General features: G+C 43.1%; 1 protein-coding gene across 1 annotated transcript in view; it reads right to left on the bottom strand.

The window, feature by feature from the left end:
* The window catches only part of FNIP2 (folliculin interacting protein 2), a 46,244-nt gene extending 33,674 nt beyond the window's left edge, over positions 1 to 12,570 (bottom strand). The window contains exon 1 of the mRNA XM_062492879.1: positions 12,476 to 12,570. Within this exon, the coding sequence (XP_062348863.1) occupies positions 12,476 to 12,570 (95 nt within the window). The remainder of the gene's footprint in view (positions 1 to 12,475) is intronic.
* Between the last annotated feature and the right edge of the window lie 2,982 nt (positions 12,571 to 15,552).

Genomic DNA, 15,552 nt, shown 5'->3' with positions numbered 1-15,552 from the left:
CTCTGCTGCGTGGCCAGGCACAGGCGGCCGGGCCAGCCAGGCCACCCCAGCTCCTCCGGCACGCAGCCCTGGATCTCAGCTAATGCATCATTCCCGTGTCACTTGTTCCAGCAGCGCCATGTGACTGGGCCAGCAGCCAGGAACACAGCTACTAAATACAGACACTGCCAAGGCACGTCTGGGAACTGCCTCTGCCAGAAAATGAGATTAAGAGAAATCTTTTATCCTGCCTCTGCCTCTCCCCACCTTCTCTTGAACACAAGGAAGAACTACACATTGTACATGTGAAGGAGAATTTTGAGCAACAATGCAAGGCAGAATCTGGTATTGATGACACTGTACTAGCTCTTACTCCATTGCAATGCTGTATAAAAGTACTGACAGATCTGAGATCATAGTATCTCCCACCTAACTGAGCAGGCCAAAACAGATATCACCTCACCTTAGGGCTGGTATCCTGAGGCATGGGTTTGGTTGCCTGCTCTTTCTTGTTTCTTCTCCCTCCTCTATAAAGCCTTATATTCTATTTTATTCTTTTTATTTAAGAAGGAGTCTGTAGATAGCTTCCAAACCTCTGTTCAAAGGATTAATTTTAGAATATGAAAAAAAAATTGTAAGAAAAAATGCCATTTATTGGACATAAGTAAATACATAGATACAGAGAGATGAACAATGCCTGGTGTTTAACACTCCCCCCAGATTTTTCAAGCTAAATAAAAAATTTTTTTTCCGCTATAACACACCCAAACACCTTCACTCAAAGTAGTTAAAAACACCAGCATGTTAACAGCTACCATTTCTTTACAAATCTCCTCCATTTCCACTATGAAAAGGCTACACTCACAAGAGGGCTTTGTGAACTGCAGAGGATGTGGCACTTTCTCAAGCTTTACAGACAGAAGTTTAGGGTACTCTTCCCAGGGGCGCAGAAAGATTGTAAATCCCCATTTCTCATCATTGTTCTGAACGCGCACTCCCATGGTACAAAAGAACACTCTCCAGGGGGCTAAAGGCAAGTGCTATCCATGGACCCCATGTCCCTCTTTCAAGGAAAACTGTTTCAGAAGGGGTCAGGTCCATTTAACCCAAAAGTAAAAACTCAGTAGTATCACTTCACTTAAAAATAAATTAAAATTTACCTCCGAAATTCCTATTCTATGAAAAGATATCAGATGTGGCTCTCTAACAGTTCTGACAGCTGAAGCATCCCAGTTTTTTTTGACCTGCTAACATAATATTGATAAGACCTCTGTAAATGGTTATGTTAAACTGTTGTAAGAACAAGATGTGTTTTGATCCTTCTAAACCAGAGATTGCAACTGAAAAGTTAGTCTGCAATAACCAAGAAGGGAAGGAAAAAAATCAAGTTGAATATTTATGAGGAAGTACTGATTTACCCAACTGGCAAAAATATGGGAAAGAACACATACACAGTAGCCATGCTCAACCCAAAAGTTGCTACAGCATGAACAGCAAAGTCCATTGCCTCGGTCTAGATGAATGCCAGGAAATACTGACTTAGATTGAATGAAGTGATAACATGGACGGACATAACGTCAGCTCCGGCATTTTTCACTAGTTATAGCTAAAAATATGTTTTTCTCCTCTTGCTGTTATGATAATTTGTTTATTGCATCCAAAACACCCTCCTTAACTCTATCTTGTAGACAGCACAGAAAGTAGCTTTCTAGTAACTAGAACTGAAGCTTGAAGGCTTAGATTTATTTTCAAGTTTAACTAGAAAGGGAAGGAGTAACCACATCTTGGGACTATGTGCAGAAGGCCATGGTAATTAAATCACTCATACCATATACCTTCTCAATGAAAAAAACTACACGCAAAACCAACTAAACAAACCACAGTCCTGCAGCTGACTGGCATGGGCAAACCTACCCTTGCTGCAAGCCACTATGCTAAAGACTTGTGTTCTGTTTACCACCAATTGCGTAGGACTTTGAATGTATAAATAGTCATTAAGTTATGAAACAGACTCCCCTCCTTAAAGCAGGGCAACCACTCTAAACTACTCACATAGGATCCCAAACATTTTCTCAAAAACATTAGTATTATAGCAGACTTAGAAGTTTATCCAGTCAGGTTTGTACATAATTACAGCTGACCACACCAAGTAGCAGGCTAACATTTGGCTGCCACGTATCAGTTCATCAATCCTGAAATATTTGAGCAAAAAAATAAAAATCACACAGAAAATCCAGCTGCATCCTTGTCCGACAGTAAGAATGATTAGCACATTGAGAGATGCAAGCAAATTTCAGTCAGCAAGCTTATGTAGCAATTATTTAGACAAATTAGAAACTTTTCTCCTCACAAGAAGGTAAAAAAATCGGTCAAGCTCCTTTAGCATTCGCCAGAAAAAGTGTACAAGAAAATCCTTTATAACAGACCTGATTTACTCCTGACATGAAGTCCACCAGAGCAGACTCACTAGAAGCCATCCTAACTACAGATTCAGGGTAACTTCATTTAAATACAAACAAAACTCTTTATTTTCACTTTCTGTCAAAATAGGCACCAAGGATACTACTCTAATGCAACTTCTAGTGCTTCAGTAACAAACAGAATGCCAAAATCAAATCAAATTTCTTGTTCACATCCTAACACATTTAAATACAAATACCGAAATATTTCTTTAAGCAGTAAACAAAGTTTAATTCAGAAATTCAAGCCATCTTTGGCACTTCACACAGACATGTTTTGCTTAAAAACAAAGAAATTGGACAGATGCATTAACAATGTGCACACGGGCTCATTGAGTTGACTGATTGTTTCAAAAAACCCACATTCACTACAAAATACCTTGTTTTGTTTGCATTTTTGTCTTCTTTGCATACCTATCCCTGCATCCATTATCCAGTCCAGCTCTACCTAAGCATTTTACAGCACTTCTACAAGTGCTACCATAAAGTCACAAACAGAAGCAGCTATTTTCAAATACACATTATTTCCCTAGTCCCATTCAAAAGCATTCCCAAATACATCACTGTCTGTAAGACTGCTTACAGGAACTTCTGAACATAAGAAATTTAGTACCTGAACTTCTTTGAACTCAACTGTACTGTCATCTAGTCCACAGGAGGTGACTGACATATATCCAAGTTGCCCAAGTACCAAAATCATTAGGTATTACCCACCCACTCCCGAAGTTAGAATTGTGTCTAATTCATTTTCGTGCTTTGCAAGCATGATTTATATGCACAGGCAAATCTTATAAATTCTTTTATAATGAGAGAGGGTTAATTTTTCCAAGTCTTTATGTGATCTAAAAACACTTTAACAGTTGGGAGGGCACAGGTTGCACTCCTGAAGCTGTTTCATGTGGCTGACACAGGAGCGCAACCTTCCTCCAGGCTAAAAGCCAAGATCAAGTAGGAGCTAAGATGCATGAAACTATGGTTGTCTGCTAAGTGAAGTGGCCACCAAATCACTGTTCTTTATTCCAGCCTTCTCAACACATCTGAGGATTAGCCCTCCATAACCATTTCTGCACGTGTGACAGCTTAACACAGACTAGGAAGAACTCTTCTACCAACGCTACTGTGGAAGTGACAAATGTCCAGCCAATACCCAATGCAACACAGAAGAGGAGAATGCAGTAGCATCTTGTTATTGGAGCCATTCACCAAGACCAAGCCCTCACATGCATGGACTAACCCTGCTGCTCCACAGCTGAGCAAAGTGGCTTCTGTGTCAAATTTCTGCTGCCTTGCACCTGCACCTTCCTTCGCAGCAGCCTCATAGGTCTCTGCCCAAGCTTTTAAACAAGACAGGACATTTCAGAAACAAAAGGCTCATGACCTATCCTATAGTACGATTTGTCCTGAAAAGTCAAACCATTTTAGAGTGCCAGTTAGAAGCAAAATGTTAAATGTGAAGATTTTAAAAGGTCATTTTGAGGGAATGTGAAAGGAAAGGCAAGTAAATGTGACAGACACAAGTGCTCAACTGTTCAGCAATAGCCAGACAAGCTCATGTGCCCCATAGAAAAACACAAGATACCACAAAAACTTGTCTGAACATAAACTAATTTCTGTGAACTGCAGATTTCAAAAAAATTACAAGAACTGTCATTTCCCAACCACAGAGGGTTTCAACATTACAACATTATATTACATTCTGCAAAATTATCCACATTCAATGAAAAAATAATAATAATTTAAGAATAACTTGCTCAGAACCATGTGTTCAGCAGCCTTCTCTCTGGAGTTTCCTTCAAAATCTTTATCTAATGTACTCTGCTCAGATTGTTGTACTCCTGGAGCTGTCCATTAACAAATCCAACCCCAAAAGTTGAGCAATTTCAGGTGTTGGATAACATCCAGATTCAGAACTCAGTACAAATACCCTACACATAAATTCAGAGCACTGAGTTCATTCAAGCCTCTGTTTTCTTTCATAAAAGTCGGTAAACTCAGCGAAAATCAAAGCAGAGTTGTTTTTGTAAGAAACTTTCCAATTCCATTCTAAAAAATTAAGTACTACTGTGCTCAGATTTCTAATTTGAAAGTGCTAATACCAAATTCAGACTGCTAGCACCTCTATTAGAAATATAAATAAAAATTGTCAATTATTTACTTAATATAGTTGATTTCATTAGCACACCTAAAATTTCACTGAGCACCTTGGAGGAGAAAAGTTGAGCTGTACTGCACTGAAGTGAGAGCATCCTGCAGAGAAAGCTCCACACTGATTCAGTAATTACATCATACACAGCTCAAGTTTCACTTCAGCACAGTCCATGGAAGCAGAATCATGACTCAGTTTTAACACAGCAAGTGTAATGTAAAGCCCTCGTACCCGTTTATCAGTAAAATTCTAAATATCCAAAAGTGTGCTGACTGACCAAACACATTTCAGCAGCACTTGCCCTAGTCAATGCAGGGAAGACACAAGCACTGTTGCTAGAACTCCTAAGCTCATCCTCAGTGCCTCAAAACACTTTGCCTCGTAGTCTGCACAGGAGATTGTCTTGTGACCTCAGTCTCACACATTAAAACATGACATTACTAAGGTATTCGAGTGACAAACAGGGAAAATGGAGTGACCTGAGAAAGGCCCCGTTAAGGTGGGGAGAGAGCAGAACAGATAAGAACCTGAGCATGATGATTAAGAAGCAGCATAGGCAGAGCACACACAGAGGAGCTGATTCATGACAGGTAAAGGCGAACTGCCGTGTCCACGCCTGCTAGTCAGACCAATAGTAACCTGACACTATCACAGGAAGCACACGGAAAAAGTGCAGACAGGTATTTGCTGTCTTCGCATGACTACCCCATTCAAAGTCCTCCTTTTCCTGCTTATTCTAGCAAGCCTGTTAACCACCACCCCATAGAATTGCATTCCTCATCTTTTGCCTAAGAAGTGTACCCATGGAAACCTTTACACAGCAAATACTGGTAATTAGGACAGCCTAAGAACATTCTTCTTACAATGCTTCATCTAAGCTTCATACAAGACAACAGCGTGCTCTTAATTAAGGGTGCACTTAGAACTCCAGACAAATATAAAACACAACACATGATTCCAATCTGAATTTACTCTTCAAAAACTATCCATGAACATCAGTAAAGTGCAAAGTACATGATGAAAGAACATGATAAGTGTCATAAGGAATTTTTAAAGGAACAGATACATCACCAAGATTTGTAGCACATACCATATTAATCCAAAAAAATTTTCTTTTCAAAGGAAGCCCTCAGCAGCTTCAATAATACTGAAATGTCAGAATAAGGAATTATCTACATAAGAAAAATTACCCCATTTTCTGTCCCCCCTGGCCCCAGCTACGTTGTCACATCTACTCTCTCAGGGCATTTGGTCTGCTGTTACTCACTGTTCAGACCAAAGCAACAGCTGAAGGCCACTACCATGCATTGGAAACACCTACATCCCACAACACAGAAGTGGGATAACATGATGACTAAAGACTATAACATTTTTGCCAAAACTCTTCCACCTTCCTTTCCCCTAAATTTAATAAAGCTATTTTGCAACTTTACCTTAGTTTACATAAGAAAAGTTACAAAGTTTATCTAAGTTTGCATGAAGCCAGCCTCTACTGGCAACAAAGCTTTGCATTGGTTTTTAAAATGTTTCTCATAAATTCAGCTTTTGGGAATGCTTGTCCACATTTTTCAGCTGTACACAGCTTTATTTTCTCATTCATCTCAAGCCATTATTGTCAACATGTATTCCCTTTCAACATTAGCATCACTGTGTTAAATTGCAATGTTTCCTGCTTTAAGGTGTGCCACCAACAAGGAAAGGTACCTCCAAGGCTTTCTGCTGCTACTATTTCTCAAATCACTTTCCACTGAGCATAGTATGTGGCACAGTACTCATCCAGTTCTGGGCATGCAAATAGCAAAAGTGCCCTAAGAATAAGGAATCAAGCACCTATCCAACTGCACACCAATTCAAGAATTAATGCCTGTATCTCCATGGATATGTTACTTGTATGTCAGAAATAAGATAACCTACAGGCAAAACCCATTTGACTGTCAGGCAATAATCGATCTTATAATGGAATTTACTAAGATGCATCCCTCTCAGAATGTCAGTAGCTTGTGCATTTCCACACTTTGTCACTTGTAAGAAAAAGCTAAAACAAAAAACATGGTGTCTTCTGGCAACTTTAAGAGACATGAAGCTACAGTCAGAGCAAAGCTAGAGGAAACCAAGAGACAGCAGTTTTTGAGGAGGGGAAATCCAAACAACTAAAGAAGAATTGCCTTAGTTCCTGCAAAGCTCAAAACCAGAGGACTTGGGGATTGTTTTCCTCCAAAAAAGCCCAGACTTAGAAGCGTGGTTTCCATGTCAAAAGACCATACTTTCAATTACTTCCTCTCTAAGCAGGTTTTTTTTGAGTGAGACTGTAATAAATCCCTTTTTGCAGAACTTATTCTTTAGCTCACTTTAGTGATGAAAGACTAACAACAGTACAAAGGTGCAATACTGCAGCCTAGGGCTCACTTTCAGCTGTCTGTGAAATGCTGTATGGTTTAGATCCGCTCTTTGACCTTTCCTCATGCTCAGATCTGGCCCTGGGCTGGATTGCCCTTTTACAGCATATAAAACAGTGACTTTCCTTCAAATATTTTTCAAAGGGTTTATATACAGATGTTTATGAATATTTCTATGTATGAAGACGTACATGGGTGTGTAGTAGGGCTGTTGCTGTGTGGATCTCTACAAAATGGCATGAAGTTCAAGAAAAAAAAAATAATTAGGTCACAAGAACGTTCTGAGGAATGTTTCATTTGAACAAACTGGTATACAAGCAGACTCCAAGCTCACTACTCCTTTATTTCCCTTTTCAGAAGGTGGAACATTGCCAGGCTGATAATAAATGCTGTGAAATAATGCTTAGCAAGTAGGATTGCACCAACATTTCAGCACTATGACCAAAGGAATCACTAGTACCAGCTGCCAAACAAATTCTCATATACCAAAGCTAACAAACTGTTACCAAATAGATATCCTGCAGCTACAACATGACATCCATTCCATTACAGACACCAGAAGGAGCAGCTGAGAAATAGACTGCATGCAAGTTTCAGACACAGCTGAAATACCTTTTTTTCTTAAAAAAAAAAAGCCCACATAAAATGAAGTTATTTCCTACCTTACAATAGTCCTTCTCTACACATACCAGTATAAAAGAAATTTAATCACAGGTTGCAATGCAGAAATTATATATTTAGCAGTGAAAGCAGTATTCCAAAAACTCCAATACATTTATTAAAAAAAAAAAATAAAAAACAAAAAAACAAAACCAAGCCAAACTACCCAAGACTGAAATTAGGTAGAAGTCTGAACACACAGCTTAAGGATAACCTCAGACTTTACGTTGAAAAGTACAGAAAAACACTGATGTGAAAATTTCTTCTAGAATCAGGTAAACACAACTACAGAAAACTATCAATTTAAGTACAATCAAACTATCTGAAATCCATTTCAATTTCCTTAAGGCCACCCCCCAATACCTTACTCAAATATATGCTTAGCACTTGAGACATTCTAATCTTGAGATACTATGTGCTTATACTCTATGTAATCCCTAAAACTTCATGGACTGTTCTATGGGTAAGGAATTGGTTGGATGGCCACATCCAGAGGGCAGTGGTCAGTGGCTCAGAGTCCTCATGGACATCAGTGATAAGTGGTGTCCCTCGGGGAATATCGATGATGGAATTGCATGTGCCCTCAACAAATCTGCAGATGGCACGAAGCTGTGTTTGTCTGCACACCTGAAGGATAGGATGCCAGCCCAAGGGACCTGGACAAGCTCAAGAAGTGGGCCCATGGGAATCTCCTAAGGTTTAACAAGACCAAGTGTGAGGTGCTGCAACTGAGTCAGGGCAAACCCTGGTATCAACACAGGCTGGGGATGAACAGATTCAGAGCAGCCCTGCCCAGAAGGACTCTGGGATGCTGGTGGGTGAGAGGCAGGACATGACCCAGCAATGTGCACTTGCAACTCAGGAAGCTGAACATGACCTGGGCTACATTAAAAGCAGGAGGGCCAGGGAGCCTATTCTACCTTCTATTCTGTCCTCGTGAGACCCCACCTGCAGTGCTGCATCTACCTCTGGGGTCCCCAGCACAGAGAGGGCATTGACCTGTTGGAGCAAGTCCAGGGGAGAGATACATGATTAGAGGGATGGAGCATCTCTCCTATGAGGAAAGCCTGAAAGAATTGAGGCTGTTCAATCTGGATAAGAGAAGGCTTCAGAACAACCTAATTGCTGCTTTCCATTCCCTAAAGAGAGCCTACCAAAAATACAGAGAGAGAATATTTTAAAATGCATACAGTGACAGGACAAGGGGGAATGGCTTCAAACAAGGAGAATAGGTTTAGATTAGATATTAGGAAAAATTCTTTATTGTGAGGGTGGTGAGACACTGGAAGAGTTTGCCCAGAAAAGTGGTGGATGCCCCATTCCTGTAAATGTTGAAGGCCAGGTTGGATGGGGCTCTGATCAGTCTGGTCTAGTGGAAGGTGTCCCTGTCTAAGGCAGCGGTGGTTGGAACTAGAGGACCTCTAAAGTCCCTTCCAATACGAGCTGGCATATGATTCTGCTGAGTACATGACCCTGGTAGCACTCCAAAAAAAAACAAACTACCGATGTTGTAAGGGAAGTAACATTTAATAAGGAAATATAAGTTTTAGGGGAATGTATCCACATAAATACACATGGCTTGCACACAAAGTAATTTGGGTTTTCTCAGAGTCTCATAGGTTAAGAAATATATTCCAATTATAGCCACTCAACTGCCTCTGTTGAAAGGGGTATGTGTATACACACATATATCTTTACATATGTATTACACACAAATATATGTATTTTCAGTTAAGGGAAGCAAGAAGCAGTAGTTAGAAAAGCTCAAGTCTGTGTACAAAACTGCTTAAAACAAATGTAGTATCTCACTGATACACGTTTGTTCTCCAGCTGGTTTATAATTTCTCTTTTTGTAAAAAAAAGAATTAAGCTATTCTATAATTCTAACTACTACCCTTCTACCACTTCATACTTCCATTATCTTGAAGGGAGGCCTGGGCCAGTAGAAAATCCTACTAACCCAATAGCTATATATTAGCAGCTACTCCTCATATTTACATTCTCCTCACCCAGCAGGTAATGGATGTGCTCAGACTAGCTCCAGCCCAGACTAGCCCCACAGAGCACAGTAATTGGTGCTAAGGACCTGGCACTCACACTCATACTCACACTCCACATTTGTTCTGGAGTTCTACTTTTGATCAGCTGTAGTATGGTCCTAGGGACTGAATACCCATTAGTGGTTGGAAAACACTTTCTAATTTCATTAATTCCAAAAGTAATCCCGTTTATGTACCGAAGCCACTTGGCTTTGTGAGCCAAAGCACAGTTAGTGGAGACAATTTAGAGGTGTTCTTTAAAAGAGCACTCCTGAGCCAAATTAACATGTTAATATTCATGCACCCAGGAAATAATTTTCCGTGGCTCCACATTCATCTACAGGCACCATGTCTCTTGCTCTTTGAGGCTGTGCCAGCTCATCCTGGTAAGCACCACGGACCTTGAAGTTTGATGTTTCCTTCAGAGCTGGAGAAACAAAGAAGCACGGACCTCTGGCCAAGATTTAGTTCCCATTAAAGGAGAGAGTGCAACAGAATGAGCACTTGCAGTACTTGTTACAGGCAAACCACAAGCCTGGTTGATAGCCCTCTGCAACAGAACTTTTCCTGGTGTTCCTGGGAAGACTAGAAAACACAAAGCTTCCCAACAACATACCTGTAAAAAGATGCTAAATTGCATTAATTTCAGGAGGCATTATCTATTAACGAGATTTTTGGTGATTCCTCTTATCTGGGGTAAGGAGGGTGTGTGAATACACTTAAGCTTTCAAGGCTCTCATAACAATTGAAAGTCCAGGGATATAGATTGTTACTGGTCTCACAGGGCTCCTTAACAGAGCTAAACACTGCAAGACATACTGAGTGTGGAGGGACCTCCACAAAACCTGGAAGGAATAAAGCTAACTAAAAATCCTTAAAAAGACAGCCTTGTCATTAGAAAATTATTCTGCCATTATAACCATTGACCAGCAGTATATGCTTAACACAGAAGCTACCAAAGGATTACATATCCTACTCAGATCAAATCACATCTCTCCAAGCAGAGATTACTGGTGAACAGAAAGTCTATTTAAAAGCATCTCAGCAAAGCTTCTAAGACGCTGTAAGCATGCTCTTGCAGATCATGAACAGATCGCTGGAAAGAAAGAAAAAGCATTACAGCATACTTAAAAGTCGTAAGGAAGAAGATTAATATTAGCAAGCAAAAATACCCTCCATTCGCATGTAAAATACTTCAAGTAATGTTATTAACCTTAGATGCATCAAAAAAGTCAGATAGAAAGGGAATGAGGAAAACTAGGGGATAAAAAGAATGAAGGGTACCTACAGAACCTACAGTATTTTCAGTATGATAGCTTATATGTGAAGTGTCATATCACTCAAACTGAAAACTAAGCGTGGAATATCTTATCCAAAAAACAGGCAGAAGGAAAAAGTACAATCCATAACTTCACTAAATACTCCAGATGGAATAATCTTACTAATTTTAAGGGGAAACACACTGTGCAAGGAATCTGTCTCTGTGGAGATACTCGATAATTCAATAACAATCCAATAATCCAGATCTAACAGCGCTGGTCTCTGACATAGAATATATTCAATTACAATGCAAAATAATAGTTAGTCTAGAAGCATCAGTTTCAATGTGGAAAATTGTTTTCTTCCATATTAAAGGAGATATTTAACTCACAAGGTGAATAAGTGCTAAAAGAAGTAGCAGTTAAACAAGAGTAACTTGCAGTTTCAAGTACAGCATACAGACTCTGCAACTTCACCAGATTTGTTCTCTAATATGAATGCAGTTCATACTGTGTCCAACCACTTTCAAAGGAATCATCTTGTAACCCAAATATATTGTCATTTCCATCTTACATCATTGTTATCCACGATCTTGCAACTTTAGCCACACAAATGGCAATGTCCCACACAGACCATCTTTGAAATTATAATGGTTCCACGACTGTGATCTTTCTAGAGAACTTGGCACTATGGCATTTTGTGGATCAAAATATCATCCACTGCTCTCCCTCACCATCCTTAGTAGTTTCAGCAGTGAAAGCCCAGATTCCAGTTGAACCCTGTGTACCATCTGATCACAAGACCAGTCAACTCATGCCGCACAGAAAAACAGGCACAGAGGTTACCGGGCATGCATGTGATTGTCACTATGCTCACCGGGCCGCTCGGTCTTGTGAGCAGCACAGATGTCACACGAACGAAGCTCCAAAGCACCAGCCTGAGCAAAATGCTGTCCCCGAAGGTTGAGAAAACACTAATATTACACGAAGAATCAACACTATATAAAGGTTACACATATAAACCCTGAAGCAGCGACAGCTACTGAACCTCACATTTCAGCATACATGGTATCAAAAGCAGAGGGCAGTGAAAGGTGCCTAATGCTTAGCGGGTCACCAGACTGCACACGTGTATTTAGGTCACAACAATTAAGCCGTTTCTTAATTTCCCTGTGCTGATGAGACCTGGGCACGAGTTATCACATCGACCGCACACAAACGCCAGACCGGGGGGCCCGGTGCCTCTCCCCCACCGCTGCCGAGGGGCGAGGGACCCAGGGCCCCGGGCGTGCCACCGCCAACCCGCGCAGAAAATGGCTGAGAGATCCAACGAGAGGGAAAGGCGGGAGGAGAGCCACCCCGGCGCGGCCGTGCCTCCCGCCACACCCCCTTCCCCCGCCGCTCCCCCGGAAACTCTGCGGCGGGGGACCCCGCGGGGGCTGCGGCACACCTGCGCCCCACGCCGGCCGCTCTGCCGCCCCGCCCGCTGCCCTGCGGCGGCAGCCCCCGGGGCTCGCCGCCGCCCGCCACGGCTCACCTGAAGGCGGGCTCCTCCCCCGGAGCCCGGCCGGGGAGGGCCGCGGCGCCGCCGCCCCTTTTGTTGAAGAGCTTCTGGAGCAGGGTGGGAGCCATGCCGCCGCCCCGCCCGGCGGCGGCCCCGCCGCGCCCCTCTCAGCGGCTCAGCGGGCAGCGAGCGGCGGTGGCCGCGGCTGCATCCCCGGAGCCGCTGCGGAGCCGCCCAGCATTCCGCGGAGGCGAGGAGAGGGGAAGCGAAAGGAGCGCCGGCCCGCTCAGCCGCGCCGCTCTCGGCGGCCACCCGTCACCTGACCGAGGGGCCGAGCGCTCCCGGGCGGCGGCGCCGACGCCGGCCGCGCTCCGGGCAGGGCAGACCAAGGCAGCGCTCCCCGCGCCGCCGGCAGACGGAGATGGGGATGGGGACGGGGCCGCGGTGGCGCCGCGCCCCTCGGACGGTCCCCATTGGCTGTGCGGCGCCCCCGCCCCGCCCCCTGCACGTGGTAAGGCGCGGAGGCGGCCTTAAAGGGACAGGGCTCGGCCGGGCTGTGCCGCGTGCGAGGGGCGCGCTGGGGTCACGCGCCCACGAGGAGTGCGGGTACGTCGAACCGGAGAACCCGTGTGAAGGGGCCGCAAGGGTTGACCCTAAAGGTCATCTAGTCGCAAACTGTACTTCCGTGGGCAGGGACGCCTCGCCCTAGACCGGGTTTCTTATCCAGCCTGGCTTTGAATACCTCCAGGTTTGGGGCATCCACAACCTCCCTGAACAACCTGTTCCAGCTCTTCACCACCCTCACAGCAAACGATTTCCTTCTAATATCCAACCTAAATTTCCCCTGTTCCAGTTCGAACCCATTATTTCTTGTCCCATTACCACAGTTCCTGACAAAACGTCTCTCTCCAGCTCAGACACTGGTAGGTTGCTATGAGGCCTCCACACAACTTTCTCTCCTCCGGGCTGAACAGCCCCAACTCTCTCTGCCTGTCGCCATAGGGAGGTGCTCCAGTCCTCTTAACCTTTTGGCGCCCCTCTGGACTTGCTCCAACTGCATGCAGTTCTCCGGGGTAATCTCACAAGAGCAGAGCAGAGGGGGAAAATCACTGCCCTCAACCTGCTGGCCACTCTTAGCCCAGGATTTGGTTGGCTTTTTGGCTTCAAGCACACATTGCCAATGTGAGTTTTCCATCCACATCCACACATGGATAATGTGTCTTTTGCAATACATTTCTCTACAGGTAGAACAGTGCTTGTGTATGTATGTATGTCCTGTGTGTACACACATGTAAATCATGTGTTTGTGATTTACAAGACTGTATCTGTGCAGTGAAGCAAGAACAAACACAGCACTGCCTGTATCAGAAGGGGCTGTTTCCCTGCTTGGGGTGACAGCAGAATGTGTTCCCTCCCATCAAGTTCCCTTCCCACCAAATTCCCTCCCATCCTTCTCGCACCAGCCAAACCCACAGATTGACAAAAATCCATTGGGTTTCAGGAAGCTCACATTGTTTTGCTCAATACACCAATTTGTCACTGGTCCAGGAAGATTTTCATGTGATTTTTCTCCCTAGTCAGGACTAGAATGTCTGTAATGGAGAGATCCCTGGCATACAATTGTAGAATTACTGTGATTCCCTTGGACAATATCTGAAATTTTACTTTAGTCTTTGACCAGGCAAGCAGCAATATATTTGCAGGCAGGTAGGTCTGCTGGAATGGTGCCTATTTTCACAGAGATCTATTCTATTCACAAATAATTAGAGGAGGCTACAGTATTTAGGTATCATTTGGAGCTTTATATTAGTTTAATTTGAGGAAAGGATTGTTTGTGTGGTTTTGCCCAGCAACAGGATGACACCTTGATGCACTACCAGGAGAACATGACTTCAAATGCTCCTTTTCAACCAGCTAAGTCACTGCAAACTGTGGTGGAACAAAAAACAAACAAGCAAATCCCCCCCACAAAAAACCCCAAGAAAAGCAGAATCACAATAACTTCTTGCTTTTTTTTTTAGGAAACTGGAAGATGAGACATGGAGAATAGTGGTTTTCATAATAGTTGTAAAGAATCATTGCAATAGCTGTCTGCACACTCAGCATCCACTAGTGGGAGAAGAGGTGGTGAATGTATTTTGGAGTAAGCCTTTCACTGTCTGGAGAAGATGATTTCTCTTTAAAATAAGAGGTGACTGTCTACTGGCCTGATAATCTGATCAGCTGCACCACTGATAACACCAGACTGAATCTTGTAATGCTCAACTGATCCTGGAGGTCCGTTCTCAGAAGGTCTTTAGATACTTCCTCTGTGAGACTGATTACCCGATGTAAATCTTTCAGCCTGGCTGTGGTTACGGCCCCCAGTCATTAGAGTCAATCCACTCAAACAAAGCTGAAGGACAGAAGAGAGAGGGTATGATGATGACAGCACACAGAAAGGTGAATAGCAGGGTGCGGCTGGACAAGATGAAAGAGGTTATAGTTGACACAGTAATCAACACAAATGAGAATCTAGGTATCCAGCTCCAGAAATAATCACTGGACTGCATTTCTCAAGGAACAGTCCTGAGAAACTTAAAAGTTGCGAACAGCGTGGCTCCCCCTGTAAGGTCCATCAGTGTTAGCAAGGAGCACTGACCAGTGAAGGCAGAATCAGAGGCTACCAACCAGTCATCTTCCAATGTGCACACCACAAACATTTTACATTTTACACAAACATTTTACCAGTCCTTTCATTTTGGACAGGTTGCAGTCTGGTCCTGTCAGCAGAATGCATGTCAGTGGTTGGAGAACACTGAATGTGTTTCTGAAAATATGTGGTTTAGTTTCATCTGAAAATGATCCACTTTGTGTGCCTGTATGCCACTCCAAAATATGAAGCAAGACAAAGTCAGTGAAGACTGTTGGGATACTCTCTTCACAAATAGCAGTGTAAATGCACCCTACATGTTGGCTGATACTCAGTACAAAATTAGTTCTCAGTGTGTTCTGTTAATGTGTGTGACAATCACTACTGAAACTGATAACACCACATTAAGATACTAGTGTTCGGAAGGCTATTTGGGGGGCGGGGAGAGGGAAAACAGAGAATCAGCAAAGGACTACAA

This window comes from Cinclus cinclus, chromosome 5 (assembly GCF_963662255.1).
Source record: "Cinclus cinclus chromosome 5, bCinCin1.1, whole genome shotgun sequence".
In the NCBI taxonomy this organism is placed as follows: Eukaryota; Metazoa; Chordata; class Aves; order Passeriformes; family Cinclidae; genus Cinclus; species Cinclus cinclus.
Note: the sequence above shows the minus strand (reverse complement) of the source record. Positions and strands in the feature narration are given on the sequence as shown.